Genomic DNA, 27,434 nt, shown 5'->3' with positions numbered 1-27,434 from the left:
GAGAATCTGTCCGTGCCAGCCCCTCACAGCACCCGCACCTCTCTGTCTCCTTCAACTTATACCCAAGATCATAAAGTCTTCGCTGGAGAAGCCCAGACACTTGGCTGGGAAATGCCGAGGGATGAATCAAGGCTCCTGGATCAATATGCCGGGTCAGTAATAAATTCCAGGATCCCCCCCCCCCCCCGCACAGGATCCCTCCCGCAATGCAGCAAGGTGCTTCCCCGAGCAGCCAGGCTGGCGGCAGCTGCGGGGCCTGGGCTGCAGAGGGTGCTGGTGGGATGGCTCGGGACCACCGCAGCCCCGCGGCCACCAGCTGCAGACACCGGACACGATTCCCCCTTCTCCGGCACAGAAGGATGTGAAATCGAAGGAAGAAATGACCATTTTTTGTGGGCTGTGCGACAGAGTCTGGCTCTTTCAAAGCCACTGTTCAGACACAAATCAATTTAATGGCTCTCTCCCCTTCCTTCAACAGGAAAAGACATCCCAGGGCGTAGTAAAATAAACCTTTCAAGTGTGCAGATGATCCCGACCTAGAAGAAAGGCAGAGGGTCCTGAGACTCACTGATAAATGTGAGTCATCTCTGCTCCTAATGAGACACGATGCTCCCCGTATCCCCATGTTCCCGGATGTATTTCCTTCCCCTGCGCACATGCGGGGTATCCAAGAACAGGCGACTCCAGAACCGAGTCAGATAGGCAACTTGGGCACATGCTGAGGAGACCTCCTGCAGGATGTCCTGCATCTGTGTGCCATGGTGGGTGACAGGCACCTGAGCCTCAGGGAGAGCCTCAGTAGCTCCTGCCTACATCCATCCCTCCCTCCGTGCAGAAAAGCACCGCCTCCCTCGGGGTCTGGCACAGCACCTCTGAGACATTTCTCCACCATCAAGACAGGCACTGACCTGATTTTCTAGAGGCATGTTATAGACCTCGGAGTCCAGCAGCATGGTGCAGGCACTGAAGGGCACAGCCTGGTTGGCAATAGTCCTTGCTGCCCGACAATGAACTCTCAAAATCTCCTGCTCGCAGGAGACGATGAGCTTCTCCTGAGGAAGAGCAAACGAAGCAGTGAGCATGACGGCCTCAGTTTCCCCAGCAGAAGAAATTCGGGGATCTCTTCCCCAGTGGGAGTTTCCCCGGAGCGCTCCCTTACCCGTTCTATGCTGTGCTGGAGCCGCAGCTTCCCCCGGACGGCTTCCTGCTGCTTGAAGAGCTCCTTCAGCGGCTCCGCGAGCGAGGGCGGCGGGGCGATCTGCGGGCACACGACAGCAGAGGGTTAGAGCCAGCAGCGCCGCTGGGTGCACAGCCCCCAGGGGTGCCTGCTCCCCCGGCCACCCAGCTGAAAGGCACCTTGGCCAAGGGCTTGGAGGGGGAGTCGGTGCCACCCCGGGGGGTGCTGTATGGACCTCGCCAGAGGAGAAGGTCTGCCTATCTCCTCAGTAGGCAGGTGGCATGGGACAACGTCTTGCCGGTGCTCAGACCACAGCGAGGGGCCAGACAACGGGGCAAGAGGTGTCCTGTGCCAAGAGATGAGCTCAGGCTGCAGAGACAGAGCCTAAATCACCCCAGGTGCTTCAAGGGCAGTCTGTAAAGGGGTCTGAGCGTGTGTGATGAAGGGGATGATACTGTTGGAGAAATAGTGCCAGGAGCACCCAGTCTGTGCACCGGGAAGGGTGCCTGTGTCCTGATCTGTCCTGCACTTTCCTGGGGAGCAAAGTGCTCCCCCAGCACAGCTCAAGCTGCAGAACAGAGGAGCTGGTGGCTCTGGGTTAGTCCGGGAAGGAACAAGCTGATGTGAACACAGGCCACAAGCACCGCGGTGCTGGGGCAGACAGAGCACGTGTTAACTCACACCAACAGTAACTCCTGCATGGACTACACTGCCACAGAAACACCCGCAGACCAGGGGCATCTGTACTCCCTGCAGCAGGGAATGAAGCCTGACGTGGCTGTTCATATCGACCCTCCAGGCTGGATCCCGGATTTACTGCCTGCAGCATTAATTTTATTGATGCGCTTGTATTAGCAAGTCCATTCATGCAGCACAGCAGGGAAATGCAGATCCCACCGCCAAGGAGCGTGTGGTATCGGCAAGTCGAATATTGGTGCTTGGGAAAATGAAGGCAGGAGTCATGAGCCACCTTTTTCCTACAGTCTTCTAGGTCCGTTATCCCGTTACTACCACTGCTTATAAAAGCAGTTTTGCCTTCCAGCCTCAAATCCAGTGGATTCATATAAACTTGCTCTAAAGCCTGAACAAATCTCAGGTTCCCAAGCGCAGCCTGAGGTCTCCCCTGCAAAAATGGAGCATCTCAGAGGATGCATTTACCATGCAGCCATCCACTTATCGAGGCTTAGATCTGTCATCATAAGCACGTTCTAAAAGCAGGGTAAAGCCATGGCCCGGGGTGCCATCGGCATTGCAAGGGCACTCGTGACGCACAGGGGACAACCTGGCTGTGCTTGTAGCACCAAAGGAGGGGACAGTCCCTAATGCTGGGGTTTAAAGAGAGAAGGTGACTCACCACTGGAATATGGAGCTTGCTTAGAGGCTTGCCATCCAACAGGTAGGAACCCGTGTAGGTGACATACTCGGCGTAGCACTGCGGAGCCTGGGGAGTAATATAGCAGAGGATTTTCCGCTTCTCTTCAATCTTTTTCCTGATCTGGAGGTACTCAAAGTAAGGGTTGGACCTGTCACTGTGATAAGGTTCTATGTCGTCCAGTTTTATAGCGTCTACGATAGCTGCCAGTGTCTGCTGTATCATCTCCCTCGTCTGCTGGGTGGAGGTGTTGATCTGCTGCTGCAGCTGCTGGTTGGAGCGCTGGAACCGGCGCTTGCGCGGGTGCTGAGCCTGGGAATCGTCCTCCTCGGTAATGCGGCCTTTGGCACGTGTGGCGGGCGCAGACACGGGAGGAAATTCCTTTTCAGAAGAGGCGGCATTCTGCTTGTTTTGGTTGGCGAGCATCTGAGCCCGGTTCCTGGTAATCCGCTGAGGAATCTCTTCTATTTTGGGCGGTTTGGGAGCTTCTGCTACTGGTTTTTGTACTGGTTCAACGATTTCTGCTTGAGCGTTGCCCGGAGGTGCATCTGCCTGGGAGGAAGGGACTTGGCTCCCACCACGTGCCGCAGCACCCTCCTGTGAAACGCTGCCCTCGGCGGTGGCCACCGGTGGGGGACAGGTCTGGGAGCTGCTCTCTGCTACCCCACCAGAAGAGGACAGCTCTTCGTGCACAGCCTCCACCTCTTTGCTCTCTGCCTGAGCAGACTCGGATGGGGTCTGTTGGAAAATCTGTGCTTCCGAGTCCTCTGCTCCTTTTTCCTCAGCTACGTTCAGTGCTTCGGGGGTGGCTTCTTGTGCAGCCACTTCTGGTTTCTGCTCCTCTGCTTGAGGCTCTGTCTCCACGGGCAGGACAGCAGCTGCCTGGCTGGCTGGTGGCTCCTCCGGCTCTCCGGAGGCTATTACGGATGCGCTTGCTTTAATGATCCCAGCGCTTGTTTCTGAAGCTGCTGCTGGGCTTTCTTCTACCGCTTCTGCCTCCGTCATCTCTGTCTCTGCAACATCCTTAGGCTGGAGCGGCAGCTCCGGTAGCGAGAAGGGGCCGAGGTCCAAGTCATCTTCTGTATTGGTGAAGGGATCAGGCCACGTTACCGCCTCCTCTGTATTCGCGGGCGCAGCATTATTGTTTTCCAAGTAGTTGTTTTCTGGCGCGCTAACAACTTCTGCCTGAGGTTCTGCTGGCATACAAGGGGGCTCTGGAGGTATCTCAGGTGCTTCTTCTGGAAGGGGCTTGCAGTTATTGAAGAACGTGTCTAACCTAGTAGGGGACATGTACGGCGCCTGCTCTTCAGCATTCGCTATTTCTCCTGGAACTGCTTCCTCAGCATCCTCCTTGACTTCATCGAGCCCCGGTTCAGACACTGACAGAGGGTAAGATATGGGAGAAACAGGGTAGGAAGTATCTGTGGGAATGAAGGCTACCGGTGTAGGATGAATCGGCTCTAGGGAACAGAGCGGAGGTTTAGGGGACTCGGAAAACCTCTGGGGAGATTTCATCAGAAGCTCTGAGCCCATGGACCAGCTGACCGAGTGCTCTGCCGGGTTGCCCATCAGGCTGGGAGGTATGGCGGGGTCAGGGTTTCTGGAAGGAGGATTATCCCAGTCTATATTGTTTTGCTCTGGCATACCCGAGCTGAAATGGTTTTCCTCAATTGGTGGTAAGTAGGTAGATTCTGGTGGCATAATGGAGGCAGTAGCTTGCTGCTCTTCCGTGGTATCCAAGGGCATGCCAAGGTCGGGGGGAAGAGCACTTTCTACTGAAGGAGCCAGCAATTCGTCTCTGTGCGAAGGGGAGGATTTTGCTTGTAAACCAGAAAAGACACTTTCAGGCGACTGGGCAACTCCACTGACAGCTCCTGGTGCACAGTGCAAAGCTTCCACTTTCGGTGATGAAACCCCATAGTCTGGTGAGTAATACCCAGGAGATAAACACTGGAACTTCTCAGCAGGAACAGAAGGAAGGGGAACTTTCTCCTCCATTAAATGCTGCACTGGAGAGTCATAATTTGATGTCGCCGGGACGCTTTGCTGTCTGAAAAATTTATCTCCGACACTGAATTCTTCTTCAGGTGCCCTTCTGATGTCAACCGAGATGGAACGGTAAAGGTTCGTGGAGGGTATGGTACGCGTCGGGGTCTGACTCGGATTCTCAGGGAGCCCACTGGAAACGTTCGCGTATCTGTCGAAGAAGGATGGAGAACATGCATTCATGGACATTGTGGATATGGGCAGCGAGTGCTGCGAGTCGGCGCATTCAAACATCAGGTCCGTGTAGTCTTCGTTGCTGCATGAGGGAGTCCTGGGCGTCTGCATCACCTCCTCATAGCTTGGACAAGAGACGACGGATGCCGGGGTCGGGACTCCTGTCGGCCGGTTCTGATCCGGCCTGGGAGACGCCGGGAGGATCTCCTTCAGCTGAGGACCCGTGATCCAGTCCTTAGAGTCTGTCCCAACAGCAGGCTGCGCCTTGTTTTCCGGTGACAGTATAGGAGTCAGTGGACCCAACTCTTTAAGTTTCTTGTCCTTGAGCTGAGTATCCAGCGTTAACGGCTTCTTTGTTGCCAGATCCAGACTCCTCTTGCGCACATCTTCTGAGCTTTTAAGTTTGTCCTTTAATTTGGGGTCTCCGGATCTGTGCCTCATTTTCTCCATTTGCTTCATTCTCTCTTTGTGCCTTTTGTGGCGCTCCTCGATTTCCAGGTCTTTCTGGCTCAGCATCCTCTCAAAGCTGGTCATCATCAAATCACCGTCTCCCAGAAGTTTCTCCCTTGGCCTGGCATCTTTCTTGCCGCTGTCTTTGGATAGGGTTATTTTTTCATTCCCATTGCTTATTTTTATTGACTCGGATTTGTCTTTCTCTTGGTTCTCCTTGAGCTTCTCCTTCAGTTTGGTTTCACCGAATTTGAGGTTGTCCTCCTTTGATTTATCTTTAAAGGTGGTAACTTGTGGACTGTCCTTGTCTTTTAGTGTTGACTTTGGCTCGTCTTTGTGATGTTTAAAGAAACCATCTGCATGTTTGTCTCTATGCTTTTCCTTTTCCTCCTTCCATTTTTCCTTGTGTTTATCTCGCTTCTTTTTCTCTTTAGCTGTGCTGATGGTGCTGGAACCATAAGTCTTTTCTTTTTCCGCCTTCTTTGACAGCTCTCTTTCAGAATCATTTTTATCTTTCTTTTCGGAAAATAAGTAATCAATGCTTTTCTCTGGTTCCTCATCAGGCTCTGCCTTCATGTTGTAGGAAGTGCTAAAAGCCTCCCCATCCACAGAGAAATCTTTTTCGTAATGAGAGGAATCCTTTCTGCTGCTGGAGTCTTTGAATTCTTCTGTTTTCTCCTTTTTCTCTGTTTTCTCCTTCTTTGCTTTTTCTTTCTCATGACTTTTCTTTGATGAAGATGAGGAATGTCTGTGTCTCTCCTTCTCCTTGAGTTTGTCCTGCAAGCAGGGTAAAGGGAGAGAGTCCTTAAACTTTTCTTCAGCGGCATCAGTAAGAGAGAGGTTAGAAGACTCAAAGAGGCTGGTCAGTCCTGGATCTTGTCCTCTATCTGTGAAGCTGTCAGAAGAGATCTCGCTGATTTTGTCATTGGAGTCATCCCTATAGTCGTTCAGAGCCTCCTCCTCCAATTTCTCCAGCAGGCTCTTCTCTGACTCCCCTCCTTTTGAAGACTTTTTCTCTTTGGAATGCTCTTTATCCGGCTTCTCCTTATGCTTGCTTTTCACCTTGTCGTCACTGGCATGTTTCTTTTCAACCTTTTCTGGGAGCTTTTGCTTGTTTTTCTTCTCTTGAGTGGAATCTATGGATGTTCTGTCTTTCCTGTCCTTGTACTTCTCGGTGGACTCCTTATCTTTCTTCTCTTTGTGTTTTTCAAAGGAACTCTTCTCCTTCTTCTCCTTCCCCCCTTCCGATGTTCCTTTGTCCTTCTTCTTCTCCTTGGAGTCCTTATCTTTCTGCTTCTCTCCCGAGTGTTGCCGGTCGGAGGAGTACTTGCGGTGCTTGTCAGGGTACAGCTCCTTCTCAGCAGCTGCACCATCGTCCTTCTCCTGCAGATTGTCCAGACGATGCATTTCGCTCCCAGCAGAGTCGCTGACTTTGAACCCAGTCAAGCTGTAATCATCCCTCTCGTCTTCGCTTTCGTCTGTGAAGATGTCTGCAATGCTGTACCAGCTTTTCTCCTTGCCTTTCTTCTCATCCTTCTTCTCGGAGAAGTCCTCTCGATCTGTGGAGAAGCTTTTCTCTTTCTTCTCTTTAACCTGGTCAAAAGAACTCTTCCTTTCTTTGTCTTTGCTGTGTAGGTCTTTGTATTTCTCCTTAGTTTCTTTTTTCTCTTTGAAACTCTTGTCTAGTTCTTTGTCTTTCAGGATTTTCTCAGGAGCAACTTTTTCATTTTTCTCCTTGTCGCCTTCTTTGGATTTTTCCTTGTATTTCTCTGGCTTCACCTTTTCTTTTTTTTCTTTATCAGGAGCATCTTTCTTCTCCTTTTCCTTCCCAGAATGGTGCCTCTCCCAACTCTCCAGAGTTTTACCGCTGAATTCAGGGTCAGACTTATCCTTGAAGAAGGTTTCGCAGCCATATTCTTTAAAATCATCTCGATAGGGCTCCTCCTGCTTCGTTTTGCTATCTTTTCGATCCTTAGAGCCATCAGAGGAATCTTTTCTGTCTTTGTTGGTTTCACCGGTATCTTTTTCTTTCCTCTCTTTGACACTCTCTGCAGAATCCTTCCTTTTCTTATCCTTTTCAGGCAAATAACTAGGAGTAACTTTGTGTCTGTCCGTTTGGTCCTTTTTCTTCTCGGAGCTTTTGTCCACATAGTCCCTCTCTTTCTTCTTTAAGTAAGTGTCCTTTTCATTACGTTTCTCGTTGTATTCCTTCTTCTCTTTTGTTTTATTTTCCTTTTTCTTGTCTTTAATTTCCTCTTTCACAGGTTCTATGATTAATTTTGCCACGGTGTCATTTTTGATCTCCCTGAAATCTGTTACTGGAGAGTCCCAGCTATCTTCACCTTTGAAATCAAAGGATGAATCAGAAGACAAGTCTGAAAACCACCTCTCTTGCTGATCATCCGAAAGGCTGAACTTTGTGTCCTCGCTTTCGGGAAATTGGTTTTTGTTATTAAACTCATCAAACCCAGATTCATCCCTGTAAAGTTTTTCTTTTTTGCATTTTTCTTTCTCTTCCTTGAAGGATTTTTCTTTCTCTAGTTTAGAAACCTTCTCCTCCTTCAGTTCGTTCTTCTTTTCAGATTTTGACTGCTTGTCCTTTGACTTCTTCTTTCGCTCCTCCTTGTGTATTCTCGGCTTCTCCTCTTTGGGAGACTTCTCCTTTACAGGTTTGTCTTTTTCTGATTTACTTAATCCTTCTCTGAAGGATTTGCTCATGTCTTTACTACCATCTTTGACTTTTCTTAATGATTTCTCCTCTTTCGAGGATTTTCCAGTCTCATCTTTAAACAACCACTCCTTCTCCTCCGATTTACCTTTGGGGAGCTTTTCCTCCTTCTTACTGTGTTCTCGCTCATGCTTTAACACTTTCAATTTGTTTTCGACTGGATTTTCCGTCTCTACTATCAAGCCTTTCTCAGGCTTTTGTTTAGAGTCCTCAAACTCAAAAGAAAACGTTTTGATTATTTTAATGTCTTGGCTGATGGGGCACTGCCCCTTCTCCTTGTTTTTATGTTTGTGTTTTGTTTTATGCTTTTTAACAACCTTCCCCTCCTTGTCCAGCTTTGGAATTGCTCCATCCACATTGCTATGGAATGAATTCTTTTTCTCAGAAACAGTGTTGTGTGGGGTGTTTTTCTTTTTGTGCTCTGGTTTCTTCCTGACGGGCTTTAGCGACTCTAAGCTTGAGTCCTCGGACGAGTAGTCTGACTCGCTCGTCAGTCTCGTCCTGGTGGAGTCCGATAAGGAACTGACATCTGACCAAGCTGGAGAAGATATGGTTTTCCAATTGTCCGTCCTCCAGTGCTTGGAGTGCTGTTCTGTAAGATTGGGATTATGTTTCTGGGATGCTAAACTCCCATGAGAAGAGGTCGATGAGGCAGAGAGAGAGTTAAACAAGGAGGATTCCTTTAGCACTAGCCTTGAGTCCTTTACACAGCTAGAGCTCTGAAGAGAGTCTCTATCATCCTCCTCACTCTCCACGTTTTCACTCTCTGATTCAGAGGAACAAAATTTGTCATTTTTTTTGCCAAACCGAACCTCTTTGCTTTTTGTCTCCTTCTTCCGCTTCTTTTTTACTTTGCTTTTCTCCTTCTGCGCCTTTGTGCTGGCGGGCTCCCGAATCTTGCTGCTGGGCAATATCGAGTGGGTCGAAAGTCGCAGCTTCTCCCCCGTCCCCACAGCAACGCTGGTCTCCTCCTCGTCCGAGCTGTCCGACAGGATGCGGTGGGCAGCTTTCTTTGGTGTAATTGTGTTATTTTTAGTATAAGTTTTCACTTCCATTTTGGGTATGGAAATGAAACTGTTTGCTTTAGTCTCTTTTCTGTAATCCTTTTTCAGCAAATGTTTGTCATCGACTGGCGGGACCCGGTCCTGCTCATCGTCCTCATCAAATTCATACTCATCCTTCACCGGGGTGATGGTTTTGGGGGGCTCCTGGGCCTTGGGCTTGTGCTTCAAACCCTTCTCAAACTCTGAGTCTGTGTTATTGCCATCAACAGAGCTGGAGGGAGCGAAGGAAGGGGCATCCTCCTCTTCTGAGGTCTCTGCGGAGAGAGAAGAAGAACGCGTTAAGGGCTGCGAGGGGCTTTGGGGAGGGAACATCATGGGTCTGCTGCAGGCGTGAACCCCTGCCAATGGCCCTGCCGCCCTTTTGCCTCACCCAGCCTGTGCTAAGTCTGCAGCTCAAAGCTCGAGATGGTTCGGAGATCTTTTAGAAAGGAACAGCTATCCATCCAGCCTCAAACCTGCACGGGGTGCTCCTCAAAACAACGTCCAGGGTTTTATCAAGAGAAGAACTTCTTAACAGGGTTATGACTGCACACAGCATAGGTCAAGACTCCCCATAAGATGCAATTCTAATTAGCACTAACTAAAACCCACATTGTTTCCCACCTGGCACATGTGGCACTCGCGGGACAGGCTCTAGCAGGGTGCTCTTCTGAGGGACAGCCTGGGAGCACAACCTGAAACGTCCCCACCGGTACAGCTGAGCACCATGCCCTGTCACCGGGAAGGGAATACACCACCTGCACCCAAACCTCCTCCTCTCCACGCACAAGCTGCAACATTACCCGCATTTCAAAGGTAAGACAGCCATTTACCTGCAATTGGCTTCCAATCCTACATCTCGATTGCACCAGGCAAGTGATCTCAACGTAGGGTTCCAGGGCAAACAGCTAGAGCTCCCGGAGCTAAAGGCTGGCGGTTATGTTGTCTGAATTTGGGTTACAGCTACAGACGGACTCCTGACCGTGGCAGCAGCGTGCAGATATTCTGACAAGAGTCTAACTTCACTGTCCTCTTAACGTCTCTGTATTAACAGACAGCTGCAGGCCACAAACATCACTCCCGCGTTCACGGAAAGGTCAATCTCACCTGTTGAGCTCTCTTCGCTAGAGGGGTACGTGGTCTTTCCCAGGAGCAGATTCACCATGGTGGGAGAATTAGCTACTTTTAAAGGTGTCTCGCCCTTCCTGTTGCTTTGATGAGGATTCCCTCCATAATGTAACAACAATTTCACCACCTGAAAACAGAAAATGAGACTTGAATGACGTTTTGATTCCAGGCCTTTTGTACAACTTTCATATATAACCAAAAGGGGGATGTCCTCAAGCTAGAAAGCAGCCTGTCCTTGGGACGTGCCTTATGGTACTAACAATCATTGATAAGAAAAGAGTCAAAAAACCGGCAACGCGAACCAACTTGGGCAGGAAAGAAGGGAGAATAAAAAGACACAAATCCATGCTCTCTCCCCCTGACTCCAGAGGAATGAGCTATCCCTCTGCAAAGGGGAACGCTGAGTAAAACACTCAGGCAGGGAACTTCTTGCCTGCTACATGGCTATCAGCAGCAAACGATAATGAAATAACCACAATCTCTGTATTTGCACAGGCCGGTGCTTGAAGCACAAGGAGGAAAAAAAAAAGTCATCAAAAACACAGGTACGAAATCCAGCGAAAACCAACCTTGAAGTGCCCGTTATTGGCTGCATCGTGCAGCGGGGTGTCGTCATCCAACCCCTTTGTGTTGACTTCGGCGCCGGCAGCCAGCAGCTGCTTTGCGACGTCGTAGTAACCCCGGTTGCATGCCTCATGCAACGCCGTCCAGCCTGCAAGCAAAGGGACACTCAGAACACGGACGTCACCTCCGTGGAGGAGCTGGAGACAGTGAAAATTAATCTCTATCCGCAGATGCTGCAGATGCCAGCGTGTCAAGGGGTCTGTGGCTCTGATGGCCCAGAAGAAACCTGCAGCTCTGCCTTGCTACTCCAACCAGGCGGTGGTTAAATCAATCCGTTTTTCCCTCTGGTCATGCAACGTGCTACAGACAGATCATCTGCCAGAACGGACACAGCCCCAGGAAATGGAAAGGCAAAGTTTTAGGTAGGAATTTTAGAGAATCGCTGATGGCGCATGGAAGTCAGGTCTCAAATTCTTTCCTCTTCCAACTCCTCCATAAGGGAAACACTGCCGCCCAGATCAGGGCTGAGCTCTGAACTGCAGACATCGCCCTGAAACATCTCCCACACAGACCTCACAAATATTTTCTGTGTGTTCTCCCAAGCAAGCAGCCATGCCGCCGCAGAACAGGCCCCCGGCTCGGGGAGAAACCAAACAGCAGGTCTCCACAGTAACAGCGGCTCTAGTTCTCAAACAAACCTCCGAAGAGCACAGAATGAAATATTTTATCATGTTCAAACAGACTATTTTTAAGCAGAAACTGTTTTGAAGTTTCCCAGTGAATGTGCGTGGCTCCTTCGGTATTTTGCTGATAGCGTCGTGGGAGCTCATTCCGTTACCTTCACTTGGAGCATTAAAAAGGGGCACCTGTGACCAGAATTAATCACAACTGATAGTTCAGTCTAGCGCTGATATTAATCATACAGGCAGAGGAACACGCCTATCTATTTATAGCCCCAAAATCGTGTGAAGAGAACAGCAAAGAGCAAAGTCAAGCTCTGGGACGTGCTGGGAGAAAGGATGCCTCGTGCTAATTCAGCCCCATCGCTGGTACGGGTGTGCATGAACGTCACCAGTCATCACCTCACGGCCACCCTCTCCCCACCACAGCACTCAGGGCCGTTCCCATCCCAGGCTCCGCCGCGGCCGCAGCCCCATGCCCAGGCTCCTTTTTCCACTCCCACCACCAGAAGCAGGAGCTTGGCAGCGCTGCTGAGGAGGAGAAGGAGGAGGAGGAGATGGTGCTACTCCTCAGCTGAGGCTCAGGACAATCAGTGTTTCCTTTAATTTGGGAGCCTGACCTTGCCCTTCACATTCGCACCCCTCCTGTTGGTGGCACCCCCACGTTCAGTACTTAAAAACAAACCCCAGAAGGGAGGAGGGCCATTGGTTAATGGTTAATTAATGGCTGGGGCCATTCAATTCTGGAGCAGTGATTTTACAAACCCACTCTTTCCAATATTTTTGTGCATATAATTTCTTATATTTTAAGTAAAAAAAAGAGCTAAATCAGCCCACCTCCCATTGCAAATTCCCCTCGAGACTTCCAAGACAGCACCCATATGGAAGGGGACGAGAGAACAGGACCAGAAGGTCCCGGTCACTGTTTCAGAACATGGAGTCATGGCAGCCCCAGGGATCACTATGGATCAAGCCCAGCCCAGCATCACCGCCCTAAGCGAGAGCATGTTCAGGGCAGAGAGGACAGCCTGGAAATTTAGCTGCCAAACTCCAAGAAGGAAACCGATGCTTTTCAGGGATTTATTATTTTGACAAATCTGTAGTAGGTTTGTTTGTTGTTGGTTGTTTTTTTTAAAAAAAGGACAGCAAGACTTTTTCCTCCCCAAAGGGCAAAATCATTATTTTTGGTTAATCTCCTCTTTACAAGTAGCAAACCCATGTTATAAAGAAACTACTTTCTCTGATAGGAGCCGTTCTCAGAGGTTGAACGTGCAACCAGGTGGGAAAAGATTCCAATCCGTGTGCTGCCCCGCCAGGACTGCCAGCGGGCTGGTTACCTGCAAAGTCTTTCACATTGACATCTGCACCCTCGATAATGAGCTCCTTGATGCGCCGGGCATCTCCTCGGATGGCAGCTCGATGCAGCCGAGTCTCTCCTCGCTCGTTTCTCTTATTTACTTTATCTTTGGTTTTGGAGGCAGAGTTAGGAGTTCCCTTCTGACAAACTGTAGACTGAGAGGGATGCTTTGGTGTTGTGTCAACTGCGTGGAGGAGAGAAACAAGAGTCAAGAACCGCAATTCGAAGGAAGCCCTAAACCCTTAGAGGGAGCTCTTGCAACACGTTTCATCTCGCCTCTCCCCAGAACGCTCGCTGCAAGGCTCCGAGAGGAAACAGAACCTCTGAAGTCGATGTGAAGACAGAGGAAAGCCTGTGTGTGTATAATGCAGATATTAATTGCAGGCTGCCAAAGCCCACTGGAGAGAACTGCAGTCCTTGCAAAGACTGTAGGCAATCCCGTGATTTAGAAGCAGACAATGAAGCTCCTTACCCTAAAAGCTCATTTCCTAAGGGAAGTGGCCTTTTACCAAGTACATGTGAGGTCTGTCAGCCTTGGGAGGAGACTGCACATTTCCTGGGAGAACGGCTGAATGCTCTGAAGACTACACAGCTTTTTGCCTTTTTTTTTTTCCCACCGAGTAACAGCAACATAAGCAGCCAAAGTGGTGTTAAGAACAACAAAATACGTGGCTAAAAGCTGCAATGTTTGTGTGTAGGATGCAGATGTGCGCACACGGATAGCACAGTGCCTCTAAAAGCCCTGGGGGGGGGGTCATGTATGCAACAGATAAAAATTACTAAAATACAAAATCCGTGGTAAACATGTTCCAGCTGCTCTGCATCTCAAGTTACAGCTGCACCGGTTACATGTCTTACCCCTCTCCACAAGAAGAAACATTAAAATACCCACAGAGGATGGTATTTTAACTTTATTCACAATGCTCCTTTCCTGAGCTAGCCTGAGACGCCAGCGGAAAATGCAAAGCTCTGACGTGGAGGAGGCTCCCGTGGAACCGAAGCTCTGGTTAAGCAGCCAGGGCAGCCTCCATGGCAGTCTGGATTCGGCCCGTGGGACATCTCTTGCTACTGGGAGCAGGGAGACCCCATGGAGCAGCGTACCATGCCCCCGGCACCATGGTGGGGGTGGCAGCTCATCTCTGCTGCCAGCGAGGAGCTACCTGAACCCCCTGGTGACCCTGTGGCCAGGCACCAAGAAGCCCAGGTATTCGCAAGCCTCTCCCTCTGGATCTCACCTGGGCTGTTTGCAGACTCTTCTGCTGTCATCTGCATAAGGAGAGCAACTTGCTGTCGCTCGGAGAGCGGGTAGCCTGCCCTGATCCCCGAAAGGCCCATTCCGAAGAGCAAGCCAGGCTTTCTGGTGGCGGGCTCCTTTTTAATCCTCTTCCGCTCTGGACCCTGCTTTTCTGTGGTGCAAGGAGACACAAAAACACAAGCCGTGAATGTTGCTGTAACTGAAAACCATGATAGTTTGTGAGCAAAGTGCTAACATCTCTCCAATTCCGTTTCCATAGCTCACAAAAAAGCCTGCATTGAGGGATGCATCCCTGTGGTGGGAACACTGGTACTCGGGGCAGCTGCCCGGGCTCACACCTTGCAGCTGGGACATGCATCCCTCCTGTTGCCTACCAGCTTCTCCAACAGCCTCTCAAGCTTCTACCAGTTCTTCCATCACCATAAAACAGCAGCGCAAGAGGGAGGGAGCGGGTCCTTGGAGGGGTCTGTACCTTCCACCTTGCTTCTAGGAGCCTCCATTTCATGCCATGGTGCTCTGAGGAGCATACGCAGCCTTACACCACCACAGCATGGACGGAACTGGAGGCATCTAAAAGCATCCACAAAGAGTGCTAACAAGATACAGGCTGACAGCTCGGAAACGTTGCCATCTCACCCCCTCATCATCATCAAACCAAGGACTCTGCTGCCAAACCATCAGCACTGATGGAGCCCCCACCAGGATGGTGGTTGGTGTGCACGGCAGGGTACTTGGTGCCTGGGGGGGCACTGGGCTGGCCCTCTCCTCCCAAACAGGCTGTCCCAGCCCGGCGCTGAGCACTCACCTGCAGACAGGCCAATGCCTGCTTAGCCACATGCATTCCTGCATCCCTCTAAACCCCCCCAAACAAACAAGAGGGGAGGAAAACCCCCTGTGCCCAGTTTGTCATCCCCCAACTCCCAGCCTTGGGTCTCCTAAATCATCCAGGTACAAAGGCAGCTCCTGCCGAGGGACTGAGTGCAATTGTCCCTGAAGCCGGTGTGCCCTGTGCACAGGGACGAGACAAAGTCTCATTCTACAGCTTTTCTTAAGCATTTGAAAGGCTGAGGGACTTGGGTCTTTTTAGTCTGGAGAAGACTGAGGGGGGGATCTGATCAATGCCTATAGATACTTAAAGGGTGGGTGGCAAGAGGATGGGGCCAGTCTTTTTTCAGTGATGTCCAGTGACAGGACAAGAGGTAACGGGCACAAACCTGAACATAAGAAGTTCCATCTAAACATGAGGAGGAATTTCTTCATTTTCAGGGTGGCAGAGCACTGGAACTGGCTGCCCAGAGAGGTGGTGGAGTCTCCATCTCTGGAGACATTCAAAACCCGCCTGGACACATTCCTCTGCAACCTGCTCTGGGTGGACCTGCTTTGGCAGGGGGGTTGGACTAGATGATCTCCAGAGGTCCCTCCCAACCCTGTATCGTTCTGTGATTTTTCCAGTTTCCTTTATGCAAGTATTGACCTTTTTCCTGTGTGAGGAGGGTCAGCAGCCCCTTTCTCTGCGCTTCTGGTTTGTTTGCTGGTCGATGCTGCCCGGTGGAAGCCCAAATCCTGCTGCATGCTCTGCAGAGCCGCAGCCACGCCAGAGCCCCACTGCAGGGATGCGTTCGGCGAACAAAGTTTCAAGGTGCCAGTTCAGGAGACAAAAATTAAGTTTCCTTTCATGGAGCCAGCCAAGCAAGAGAGACAGAATATGTATCTGCAGAGCAGCACGGCAGTTCCTTGCCAGCAGCCAAGCTGCATCCCTCCTACCCGGCAACTGTCCTAAACCCACAAAGAAGCATAAGGAAGATACGGGGCGTGCGAGTGGAAAATCCAACTTTGCTCACGCCTATTTCTAAGCGCTGACAGAGTTTGTTTATAACCCGGCTAATTGCAGGGCTCTTTCTGTGTGCAGAGGGCCAGTAACGACACACTTAGTAGTCACATCTATAGAAGTGAGTGGCTCCTGCCCTCACATCGGGAGCTCAAACAGCAGTTCGAACCAAGGCTGGAGAAACCTGAGCAGCACCACACACGGGCGAGCTCTTCAAAACCTCCCGCGTCAACAGAAGCTCCACTCTCAAACTGACCGCACTCGCTTTTCAGGGGAGCAAACCCCGCCTGTGACTTTGAAGGACAAAGTAATAATCTTGTTAATGAAAAGGGGTTTTGACCCACACAGCCACCAGCCCCCGGGTCCTGCCGGGCTCATCCTGGTGCTCACCAGGATGCTGCCAGAAGAGACAGAAGAATCGAGGGGGGTATTTATCACAGCAAGGCTGCAAGTACCTGCTCCCCCCAAAGAGGAACGCTGTGACCTTGAGTACTTCCATGTGGGCTGACCACCCTGCTGATAGGGCACACCAAGCCTTCCAGCAAGGCAGCACAGGCAAGGGCTCTCCTACCCAAATGTTTGACTCTAGACATGCTGGTTATTTTGCTGAAGATATTTTGAGAATCCCAGAAAGTACCAGAGGGATGATACAAGGAGGTTTGCAAACAAGTAAATGTCTGATAACGCTCTCTGAGAAACAGGGCTTCAACTCCCAGCACCCTACCATTAACCACCCAGTCTCTGCCCAGACCCCAGCACCCTGAAACTGGGAGTCAAAAGTGTGGGGAGAGATGTAGAGGTCCAAGAGGGTTTGCAGTGGATCACAGAGATGCGAGCTGAATGGGCTAATGGACTAACTGTATCCATCTCTTTCCCTACCAGCACCCCTGTGCCAGGGCAGGGTCCGGCAGCCTTGAAAAGGCAAATCCTGCAACCTGCCAGCTCTAACCCAGCTCTGCTCATCCAGTCCTATTTGTCATTTTGTCAAATTCAATGTGAGTCACTGGCATGTGGCCACCAGCAGGACAGAGCCTGCTCTGCCTCTGCACAAAGTCCAGCAGGGCAGGCGAAACCGCCGATGGACGGGTTTAATCTCAGTCACCGGACTTTGTGCCGAAGCACAGGTTTTCCTCCTCCATTCACCAAACTACCAGCGGAGTAAAATTCTCCGGCAGACGAGAGCAGCAGCATGTGGGGACATCTCTGCTGCTCCAGCTTGATTTCTGCTGCTCGCATCTCCCGCACTCCCTCAGCTGACGATCAGGCATCCCTGAAAACCTCTTCCCTGCACCATACACAAAGGTGCCATCCTCTGCTGCCCTCCCGCTGCAAAGGTCTCATCCGGAGCAGAGGATTTCCATCCACCCCCCGTGCCTGGGATCCTGGACATCTAAGAAATAACAACTCCATACCAGGTAACCTCTCCCACCAGACAGCACAGGCCACCCCTCTTCAAATATAAGCCCTGGAAACACGTCTGTGCATTGAAGGAGAATCTCGGTCTAATTCTCTGAAGCCACAGCTCAGTCATCCTGGCAGCCGTAACAGAGCTAGGAGATGAAATCAGATCACAGGAAAGTGGATAGTTTTTTAATGGCTTAAAATAAAATTAAACTCGATGTGCTTACGGTAAGAAAACAATTTAGCCCAGGCAGTTCCAGGAGCCACGACGCTGAGCAGCGTGTCCCACCAGGCACGCTCGCCCCGAGCTCAGGGGCACCGGATCCGTACACACGGCGCTTCCCTGCTCCTCGTGAGGCTCCGGAGCCGTGGTTAAATCCCGTTCAGGCAGGTGGTGGGTAAGGGCCTGGCTTCTCCCCACCTCTCGGCTCAACAGGTAGCTCCCGGCCACATCCAGCCGTGCCGCAAAGAGGGGGTCACGCTGGCTGACACCCCGGCTGGCGTCACCCAGCAGTGTCCCTGAAGTACAAGCGCTGTGCGTGGCAGAGGGCTGCACCCTCCCTACGTGCGGAGCCACAATTAGAATGGGAACATTTTCATTAATATTACTCGGCCGCTGCAGGTTGTCAGCATGAGCCCGTGATTTGCAAGAATTGATTACCGAGTTCAACCGAAACCCCCTAAACTCCTATTAATTCTGCAGTTGCAGAAACTTCCTCCTCCACAGAACATTTAACATTAAAAAGCATGTGATCAACAAGATAAAAATAAATTGGAAAGCGACTGCCGCGTTCTTGCTCGCGGTGGTGAGGCAGCGAGGGCTGGAGGAGGCAGCCGAGGACTCGGGCTCACGCCTGCTTCCCGCTGGGAAGGCAGTATCGCCCGGCTCCGCACAGGTCCCCGCCGATGGAGGATGGCATCTAGTCCCACGCTCCTCAGTGCCTCCTTCTGCCCAGAAATAAAGGATTTCCCCCTCCAGCGCCGGGGCTTTACCCACCCGTTCCCCCGAGGCCTCCCCGGGGGAAGGCAGCAGAGAAACGCAGCATTATCCCCATCGCAATCAGACGCTGGTCTGCCGGCTGCCGCAGCGCAGAGGTTAATCCCACTTCTGTCAGCGTTTGGGGGGAAGTAGGTCGCTGGCTGCGTTTCCTGCGCCAGTTGCATAAGGAGCGAGGCTGGGCTGGGCTCTGCCCGGCATCCGATGGCTCCCAGCGCCAGCAGCCCCGGGCTCCCCGCGGGGCACGACACCCGGGCAGAAGGAAGCCTGCAGGAGGGTCTGAAACGTGAGCGGGAAGGATGGAGAAGGAGCTGCTCCCAGCGGACACATGCTGTGCCGCCGGCAGCTCCGCACCCCATCCTCATCCTCAGCAAAGCTCCCGGCAGGGTCCTGCTCGGCCTTGGGTGAGCAAAGTGGCCCGAAGGCTCAGGGCTGGCTTCCCCGGCACTGGCCAGTCCCGGGCTGACAGAGCTGCAAACGCGTTTCATTTCAACCTGGAAGACTTTACTGAGAATCCCGATTTAAAAGGGGCCTCGGCACAAAGATCTCTGCTCAACAGCTTCAAGTGCCGCTGGCTCCTGCAGGCTGCTCCTTCTCCTCTAATTAAATGCTTTTCTGTAACACCTTGCAGCAACACGGAGCTAAATTAAGAGAAACGCTCACTGTGGGTAAATACCTCAGCAAACAGGAACAAAGGTTATTTCACACTGAAACTCCTTTAGCAAGGCTGCACGCACGCCAGTCCCTCCAGGGAAGCACAAAACCCAGAGGTACAAGGGGGTGTGCAGGCAAGGAGCCCCCCTGCCATGGTTATCTCACTGCCCATCACCAGGGACGGTGGCTGGACCACGCACACACCGATCCTGGTGGGAAGGATGACCAAAGCCACCCAGCGCTGTGCCGTGCGCCCGCCCGGGGATGAGCCACACCTCCATTTAGCTATTTTTAAAGCAACTCGTTTGCTGCTTCCTTCAGCCTCCCGCAAACCTACAGAGCAAAGCTTCAGCCCTGCGCTGCCGTGGTTTAGTTCGGGGATCCTGCTCGGCTCTTCCCTCGCGCTGACGCCAGCAGGAACCGCGTGCGCAGGCTTAAAGGGGAAAAGCAGGATCTGAGCAGAGCTGCGGCTGCCGGACGAACGCAGCCGGGGAACTGCTGCTCCTTCCTTTCATGGCACTAAACCTGAGAGGCTGGTGAAAGGCAGCAGGTTCCCAGGACAAAGGGGTCTGAGCGTTAGCCCGCAGGCGGTTCTCGTGCCCAAAGGAGACTCTGGGTCGTGCGGCACTCGCGCTGCTGCGATGAGGAGCCCAAACGCGGGGCTGCTGGAAGCCCATCGGCAGCTCCGCTGAGGTCCCAGGGCAGGCGCTGCTTCGCAGGGATGCTTTCAGTGCTCGCTGTCGGGCTGGCTCTGGGTGCAGGCCACTGCTGTGTGGGCTGAACCCCCGGCTCTGGCCAGAACGGGAGAGTGGAGAGGGGCAGGGAAGGAAAGACAGAAGGGTAGTGATGGAAAAATCTTTCAGAGATTTCTCGAACACGCAGTGTGAGATGCTGGCAGGTTGCGGGGATGGGAGCTCCAGCCCGGAGCTGCAGCTGAGCAGCACAGCTCCTCGCTCCCTGTGAACGCGTCGTACCCTGTAATGCAAAAAGCATCTGTTTAAACTGCTCCGACATGACAACACACGCATATAAGGTGGTACCCTGAGGAAAAATACCATTTCCAAATAAGCAGCTCACGCTGAACGTCTCAGCGCTGCACGGAGAAGCTGGCTGTTGGCTCACCGATGAGTCGGGATTTTCAACAGTTTATTTGCCGAGCAAGCACACAAACAAAAGATCAATAAGAATAAATTAGAACGGCACAGACAGCAATAGAGACTGCATTGCACCCCCGAGAGACCGCACAAGCCTCTGCTTTCCCCATCCACAGCCTTGCATGCGTAAGAGTGACTCATTTTTACTGCAGGAGTCGTCGGGCATAAAACGTTTTGGAGCATGTCAGCTCAAAGTAGGGGAAAATCAGGTTTAACCTGAGCACGGGCAGCCCGGAGCCCCGGCGTGTGGATGCTCACACATGCTCGCAGGGCATCTGCAGGCGTGGACCAACATGTGCTGAAGAAGACTGATCAAGAGCTGAAAGGTTTACAGCAGCACGACGCAGCCACATCCCAAGGCTCCGTGGGCACTCCAGAATTTAAGGACAAGCACACGGGACGGTGCCGAGGGGAAGGATTCGAGGTGGCATCGCTGCAGGGGCATGGGGAGGACAGCAGCAGGTTAAGGGCAGCAGTGGCGTGACATGGGAAGCAGCACCACAGCACGGGCAGATAAACAAGAGAGGGCAGCAGGGGAGCAGGACAGGAGCCAGGCGAGCGTGAGGCTGCGAGGAGCACAGCAAGAAGGGCAAACAGGACTGGCACGACTGCACAGGAACCACCATAAAGCAGAGGAACTCGGCACTCGGGCTGGAGAGCTGCACCTGAAGGCCATTGCAGGGAGGAGACACGCTTTGGACCAGGAGCCCATGGAGGCGCTGCGGAGCATTGCAGTACAAACGGACTGGGGGGCAGAGATGGGAGATGATGTCTGGCTCATCAGCCAAATGAAAGCAGATGCCAAAAAGGAAACCGAGGAAAAGCTGTAGCAGGGTCTGCTTCGGCAGAACAGCAGGGAAGGCACCCTGAGCCGCTGCCGCACAGCAGTGTGCTGTTTCCTAATCTGAAGGATGGAGAGGGTCCAGAGCCAGAGTCTCCTCCTGCACAGCTACTACGCTCAAAGGATGGCAGAGACGTCGGCTTCAACAGTCAGGAGTGGAGGAGAGATGCCAGCGGGAGGGAACAACCCCATTTATAACCACGTCAGGTCACTGAGCCCACACTCCTCACCGTTCATCCTGGCTCCCGGGGGACATGGGATCTGCAGGTCCTGACCCAGTGGTTGCAGTATTTTTTAAAGCATAATTCGGTTAGAAAGGTTTAATGCTGTGCGATAGGCTCCGATCCAAACACTGGCATTTCCCCTAGACTTGTAGGACACACAACACAGTTGTGCAGAAATGTGTAAATGCATCTTCTCACCAGAGTGGCCACTGGCTAACAAACTGCTGCGAAGGAACCAAGAGGCTTCTATCAGAAACAACAATCTCCATGTTAAATGCGAATAATTCCAAGAGAGACCAATCTTCGGGTCCAAACCTTTCATTTCCCACGAAACAGAAAGAGTTGGAGGAGGGAGGACGGGGGAGGAAGGCTCCGCGCAGCCGCCCGGCCAAGCTCTCCCCTCCTGGGAGCTGGGGGCAGGACACTCTGCAGACAGCGCTGATAAAAGCTCTTGTATTAAGGAAAAAGCCATCATTGATAGATTTTTGGTTCACAGAGACACAGCACACTGCAACCTCTCACTCTGCATGTTAAGGAGGTGATGCGGGGGGAAGGAGGGAGATTTATGGCAGCTCCTGTCATAAAACGACCTGCTTTTCCGCACAGCACTTCCCAGATGGCTGATGCACACGGGGAGTTTCTAAGGGTGATCTGAAGGCTGGTGTTTGCCAGTCTATCCACACTGTACCGGCATTATGGAGCCCAGCTAGAAACGGAGAAGCTCTGACATTCACTCTCTCCCCGGTTGCTAGGTGAGAACAGTTTCTTGACTATTTTAGTAAAAGGACTGAAATTATACAACCAAAGAAAGACCCAATGCAGCACAGAGTCCCCCAGCTGCACACATCAGACCGGAGCCAGGCACAGAAAATGCGCACAAATAACAGTTTCGTACGCAGATGCATTTTTTAATAAGCCAGCAATTTGCTTCTCACGGATTCCCTCGCCAGCCTCGCAACTTGTGACTAACGAGCCCGTTCCCATGCAATGTCGCTCCAAACACTCGCAGGCATTAGGCAACCCAAGAGCCGGCTCCAGGAGAAGATGATGGTTTAGGTCATCTGATTCATCAAGCGTTTTCTAACCTAGTAATTAACGTCACATAACATACTCGGGGGATTAGCACGAAGGAGGCTGAAAAGCAGGAGAAGTTTGAAGCTCTGAGGCCAGGTCCTGCTGACCGTACTCACTCCAACCCTGGTCTGCAGACAGCACCTCCCCAGCCGGCTACAAGCCCCTGGGCACCCAGACAGCCCTCCGAAGCCAAGGAAAGGTCGGTGTGGACGGACCAGCACGGAGGGCTGGCTGGGGTTTTGTCTCTCCCCTCTTCCCCAAAAAGCAAAACCCTCCTGTGCCAAGGTGGAGCCCTGGGGCAGGCGCTCAGGTGCTCTGCAGAGGGGCAGGGGCACCCAGGGCACCCTCAGCGGTAGCTGCTCCAGGGGTATTATTAAATAAATAAATCATGGGGTCTAAATAAATTGAGGGGACTGCAACACACAACCTCAGAAACCTGCTGCCTGGTTGGGAAGGGACCTCGGCTTGAGGGCAAGGAAGCTGCCAGACATTCCAAGTCAGAGGGGAGCTGGATGGATGGACATTGCCCCAGCCCTGTGGCACTGCCAGTCCGTGGCTGGGGGGTCACCAGCACCCCCTCCAAACACTGGCAGAGCGTTATGGGCAGTCGGGAGGGGTGGCAAGAGAGGGCAAGGGGATGGGGATGCAGGAGAGCTGGGGACACGAAGTAGTTCCACCAACTTCTTATTCCCAGCTTACACCTACTTTATTATTCAAGGACTTAAAAGCATGGCATCGCTTTTATTTCTTTTTTCAAAGCAAGAGACAGAAACAGCTTCAAGAGTTTTACATTTCAGCTGCGGGGCCTGCCGGGCTCTCAGGGCATGTTTTCCAGTTTTCCTCCCCATCCAGACTCTAGCCACTCTCCCCGCCCCCCCCCCGGCTGAGATGACCATCAAATGCCACGAGGCCACAACAGATGCAGATGATGCTGTTGTTATTTCTGTCGGCACGGGAAGCTGCTGCTCTCCATCTCCAGAAGAGGAGCCTCCTCCTCCTCCTTCTCTCTGCCCCACCTCCATGGTCCCTGGCGTGCACGGCATCAGCATCGCCACCGCCGCCTGCCCCGCCACGGCAGCACAGCCTGCCGTGACACTTGGTTCAACTCAAAAACTGTAGCAACAACAACACCACCATAAATATCAAGCAATGCTGAGAAATCCCATGACCCGAAGCCACAACGCTGCTCAACCACACGCCAAACATCCCTCCCACCCCGGCTGGGGACTGGAAGTGGCGACGCTCGGGTCGGAGGCAGTGCCGCCGGGGGAGAACCGGGCTCCTGCTCAGCCACGAGCCACTGCCGGGCTGATGGAGGAAGAAGGAGGCAGCTCGCCATCTCTGCTGGACCTGAGGGCTCCAGCTTTCAGCTTACCACCCACCGGGTTTAAAAGGCATCCAACCCACCGAGGACTCCCTTCTGCAGCACTTCCAGATGCATGTGAACCCCTCCTGCCTCCCCCTGCTCCCCTCCGCGGGGAGGCTGTCAGGAGAGCTCAGGTTTGCAAAGCACTGGGCTCAAGAGCTGCCAGAGACACGGAAGTCTCTGTGACAAAACACTTCAAAATCAGGATTTGTCTGGTGTTTGGGGAACTTCCCCTAAGTGAGGTGTTTGGCCATGGCTTAAAGCTGCTGAGGTGAGGGGTGGGCACCCCGGCTGCAGCTCTCATTGACCAAGAGCAGCAGATGCTGTGCCAGCTCTACATGGACATGGCAGTGAGCAGGAGCATGGGACGGCTCCACGGCCTCTGCTTTTAAGAGTACATTTATTTAAGCCTGGGTATTATTTAGCAATGACAGGGTTTGGACATGACCTGGACAAAACCGAGCATCTCTCTTACATGCACGGATTTTGCCACCAAAACTACAGAAAACCAGTCCTTGAGATTTCACACAAGCCCAAGGAGCAGCAGTGGAAGTCAAGGGGCTGGAGGCACAAAAAACCAGCAGCAACCCTGCCAAGGTGAAATAAACTCCAGCGTATTCCTCACTTCTCCCAAGTGAATCCTCAGAGGAGATAGACCTTCAGCACCCAGGGAGGCAATGGGGCACCCAGCACTGCTGTGGACCCACAGGTTTGACCCAGCCTTGCTCAGGCCTTTTCAGCTCCCAGGGAGAGCTCTCGGAGGCCAAAATTAACTCACAGCGCTCAGAGATTTGTCTGAAGTCCTAACTCTCCCCGATGATGACTAAAGACCTGGAAACCACAGCTCCACCTCGAGCCAAGGGACTCGAGTGACAGCCTGACATCCAGCTAAAATACTGCCCGTGGTATTAGTGGATATATTGAATTTTGCACTCTGGACCGCGCGTTTCATAGCTGACCTTCCAGCAGCGTTACCGGATCTGGTGTGCAGGACACGGAGCAGTAACAAACGGGCCTGGGTGGGGGGAGAGCGGGGAGCACCCGGCCCCGTACCGGAGCCGGTGCCGTTGAGTCACCGTGACTCAGCCACTGCACCCCGTGCCAGCCGCCCCTGCCCTCCTCTCCCCACACCTCCCCGCAGGTGCCTTCCCAGCAGGACTGTCCCTTTTTCCCGGCAGGATGCTCCTCTGTGTGCTTCGTAATATTACAATTTTCTAATATTTCTTTTTTTTTCTTTTAAACGCCTAACCTCCTTTCAGCACGGCACACAAGACGACGAGCTGCACGAAGCCTCACAAGCTGCTGAAATCGCTGGGAAAAAAAAAAAAAAAGCTGGCTTTACTCGTTCGGCGGCTGCCAGGCAGCACGTAGGCTCTCGGCAGCGTCTGTGGATGTGGGGAGATGCCGCACGAGTGAAAGGAGAAGGAAGGAGAAGTCTCAGGCAGAGAGATGCTGCTCCCACAGTGCTGGATCTGTAACATGCACAGTCTGGAGGCTCACAGCTTTACGCGATTTTTTTTTTTTTCCTAAAGATAGTTTATTTAGTTAACTCTGAGGAACCCGAGAGCCAGAATTGTTGCTCTAGAAACCATTTTGAAGGAGATAATTTTAAAAGATTTAGCACTGAACCTACTGTACCCAAACCATAGGCTTTAAACAGTGCTGGCCAGCAGCACCTCCCGCAGCCCACGCCGAGCCCCGTCTCCGTACGGGAAGAAACTGGGAGCGCTTGCTCAGGGTCAGGCACGCTGTGCTGGAGGCAGGCTGCTGCAAATAAAAACAGATCAAGAAAGAAATCGCTTACTTGCTCGCTTTCTGAACACATCAGCACTCTGCCAGCAGCGCTCGCTCCTAACCCAACTCAAGGAGTGGGTTGTAAGAACAGGCTTGAAGGAAGAGCAGCAGGTCAGATGCCCCATTCCATTAGCGAAGGACTGGGGCAGACCTCTGCCCCCAAACACACACCTCCCATAGGAACACCTGGAAGAGCCATCCTGGTGAGGGGAGGCACCGGTGGTATGAACACGGGAGAGACATGGGTTAACGTTCACAACCTGCCGGCGAGGGGATGTGCCATTCGCACACGGAGGAGGCAAAGACAGGCAGTAACACCCGTGGGCTCTCACCGCCTGTCCCAGCACGGGCTGGCACACCAACAGCCCACACCACGTCAACCAAACACGGGAAGGCTCCAACAGGCAACCATGGTGCCTGCACCCAGCTGTTGCCAAACACCTGGCCAGGGTGGGCTTCACTGCGAGGAAACCCATCACAGATGCTTTCCTGTACCACGTACAGTGGACGTGTGTCCAAGCTGAGCCACAGCAATTTGGGGGAAAAAATGCAGCAGACACACTGTGCTGTAAGGAAGACGAAATCAGGATGAGGATTCATGTCATTGTTTAAACGTTTAAAGAGGGGACAAAATATCGCAGTACAGGCAAAAAGAGAGCTCTCCCAGCTCCCACGTCCTTACAGCTGAATTCCAGGCGGGTGTGGAACACCCCAGCACAACTACCCTCAAACAAACCCGACAGCCTGTGCACAGCAGCCCGGGAAGCACGACTGCCTTACATAAATCATCTAAGGTCAACCCTGCAACTGGCGGGGCGAAAACACCCATGTTGCAATCCTTCTTCTCACAAGAGCTGAAATCAAGGCTGAGGAACAGAACAAGAAAAAGCAGCCTCCCCCCGCTCCTCGGGGGATGCCGGTAAGCGGTGTTTCTGCCCGGGGAGGTGTCGGGGGCTGCGTGGCAACCCCTATGCTGGTGACAAAAGCCCATGCTCCGGCAGCCTGCTCGCCACGCACTGCCAGAGGTGTGTCCTCAGCCGAGTGCCACGTTGGTTACACGTGGGGGCTCGGGGGCAACCCTCCATCCCCGAATGAGATGGGCAACTTCTGAGCACCTACAAACACGCCTCTACCTGCTAAATGAACGCCGGCCTCGAGCCAGGCCGAGGAACAGAAGGGCCTGAAACGCCCCAGGGTTGCAACGGGGTGGTGCAAGAGGGGAGCAAGGTGCCAGTAAAGCCTTTTCCCATCTCAAGCATCTGGTTCCTGGAGTAAGAGAGCTCAGAGAAGAGAAACAGGCTCCTGCTAAGCCTGAGTCTGCCTCGGCGCGTTTATCTGCAGCTCCCTGCTGCTATCTCCTCCCCAGCGGCTGACTCACTTCCTCTCTTCTGTCTCCACCACATAGGTTGCTAGAGACTCGCCTACACCTTTTTCAGCGTTTCTCAAGCCCAGTTTGTTTTTAAACGCATCTTTGAGCGCACTGACCACCTCCGGGCCCCCGGCTGTCCTGCCTGCAGGCAGGGAGCTGGGCTGCTGCCGCCCCTCGGCTCAGCCCCCCCGGCTTGCACACCCACTCCCCCAGGAAGGACGAGCTCTGAAGAGGAAGAGGTCTCCGAAGATGTAGAGTCACACGCCTGCTGAAAGCAGAGGGGTAAGGCCACAGGCCGGGGTGTCTCACGGCTGCGCTGCTGCTCCTCTGCACCCTGCAGCAGCCCCCGCCTCCCCCCCAGCAGCACTCTGCTCTCCATACCCTGCTGCTCTCCTTTTAATTTGGTTTCCTTCTCGATGCCGCCAGCAGAAACATTTCTAACATCTCTACAGCCAGAGAGAGACCAGAGCCCTGTGAGAGGCAGATAACTGCTGCTGGGGGACATGGAGAGCGAGCTGGTGGAGCCCTACCATGACATTTTAGCTGTCACGAGGGTCAGACAGCCCTGAAGCAAGTTTGGGTTTAAATTCTCAACCAAGTATTGAATTTGGCAGAAACACCCTTGACAAAAAGCAGCAGCCGTGGCTCTGGCTAATCAGCTTTGACTTGCCCTGGCCACCCTCCCTCCAAAGCTATCACCCCTAAATTTATTCAAGTGGGACACTACAGCACCACGATCTGTGCCTGTTGGAGAGTGA

General features: G+C 52.6%; 1 protein-coding gene across 1 annotated transcript in view; it reads right to left on the bottom strand.

Annotated features, from left to right (window-relative positions):
- The window catches only part of ANKRD11 (ankyrin repeat domain containing 11), a 160,749-nt gene that overhangs the window by 2,510 nt on the left and 130,805 nt on the right, over positions 1–27,434 (bottom strand). Inside the window, exons 6-12 of the mRNA XM_074158206.1 lie at positions 13,955–14,125; positions 12,700–12,903; positions 10,688–10,830; positions 10,098–10,245; positions 2,532–9,265; positions 1,160–1,258; positions 909–1,052 (exon numbers count right to left, since the gene is read on the bottom strand). Coding sequence (XP_074014307.1) covers positions 909–1,052; positions 1,160–1,258; positions 2,532–9,265; positions 10,098–10,245; positions 10,688–10,830; positions 12,700–12,903; positions 13,955–14,125 — 7,643 coding nt within the window. The remainder of the gene's footprint in view (positions 1–908; positions 1,053–1,159; positions 1,259–2,531; positions 9,266–10,097; positions 10,246–10,687; positions 10,831–12,699; positions 12,904–13,954; positions 14,126–27,434) is intronic.

The sequence above is a fragment of the Numenius arquata genome, chromosome 13 (genome assembly GCF_964106895.1).
Source record: "Numenius arquata chromosome 13, bNumArq3.hap1.1, whole genome shotgun sequence".
NCBI lineage: Eukaryota > Metazoa > Chordata > Aves > Charadriiformes > Scolopacidae > Numenius > Numenius arquata.
This window is presented reverse-complemented; position numbering and strand designations above follow the sequence as displayed.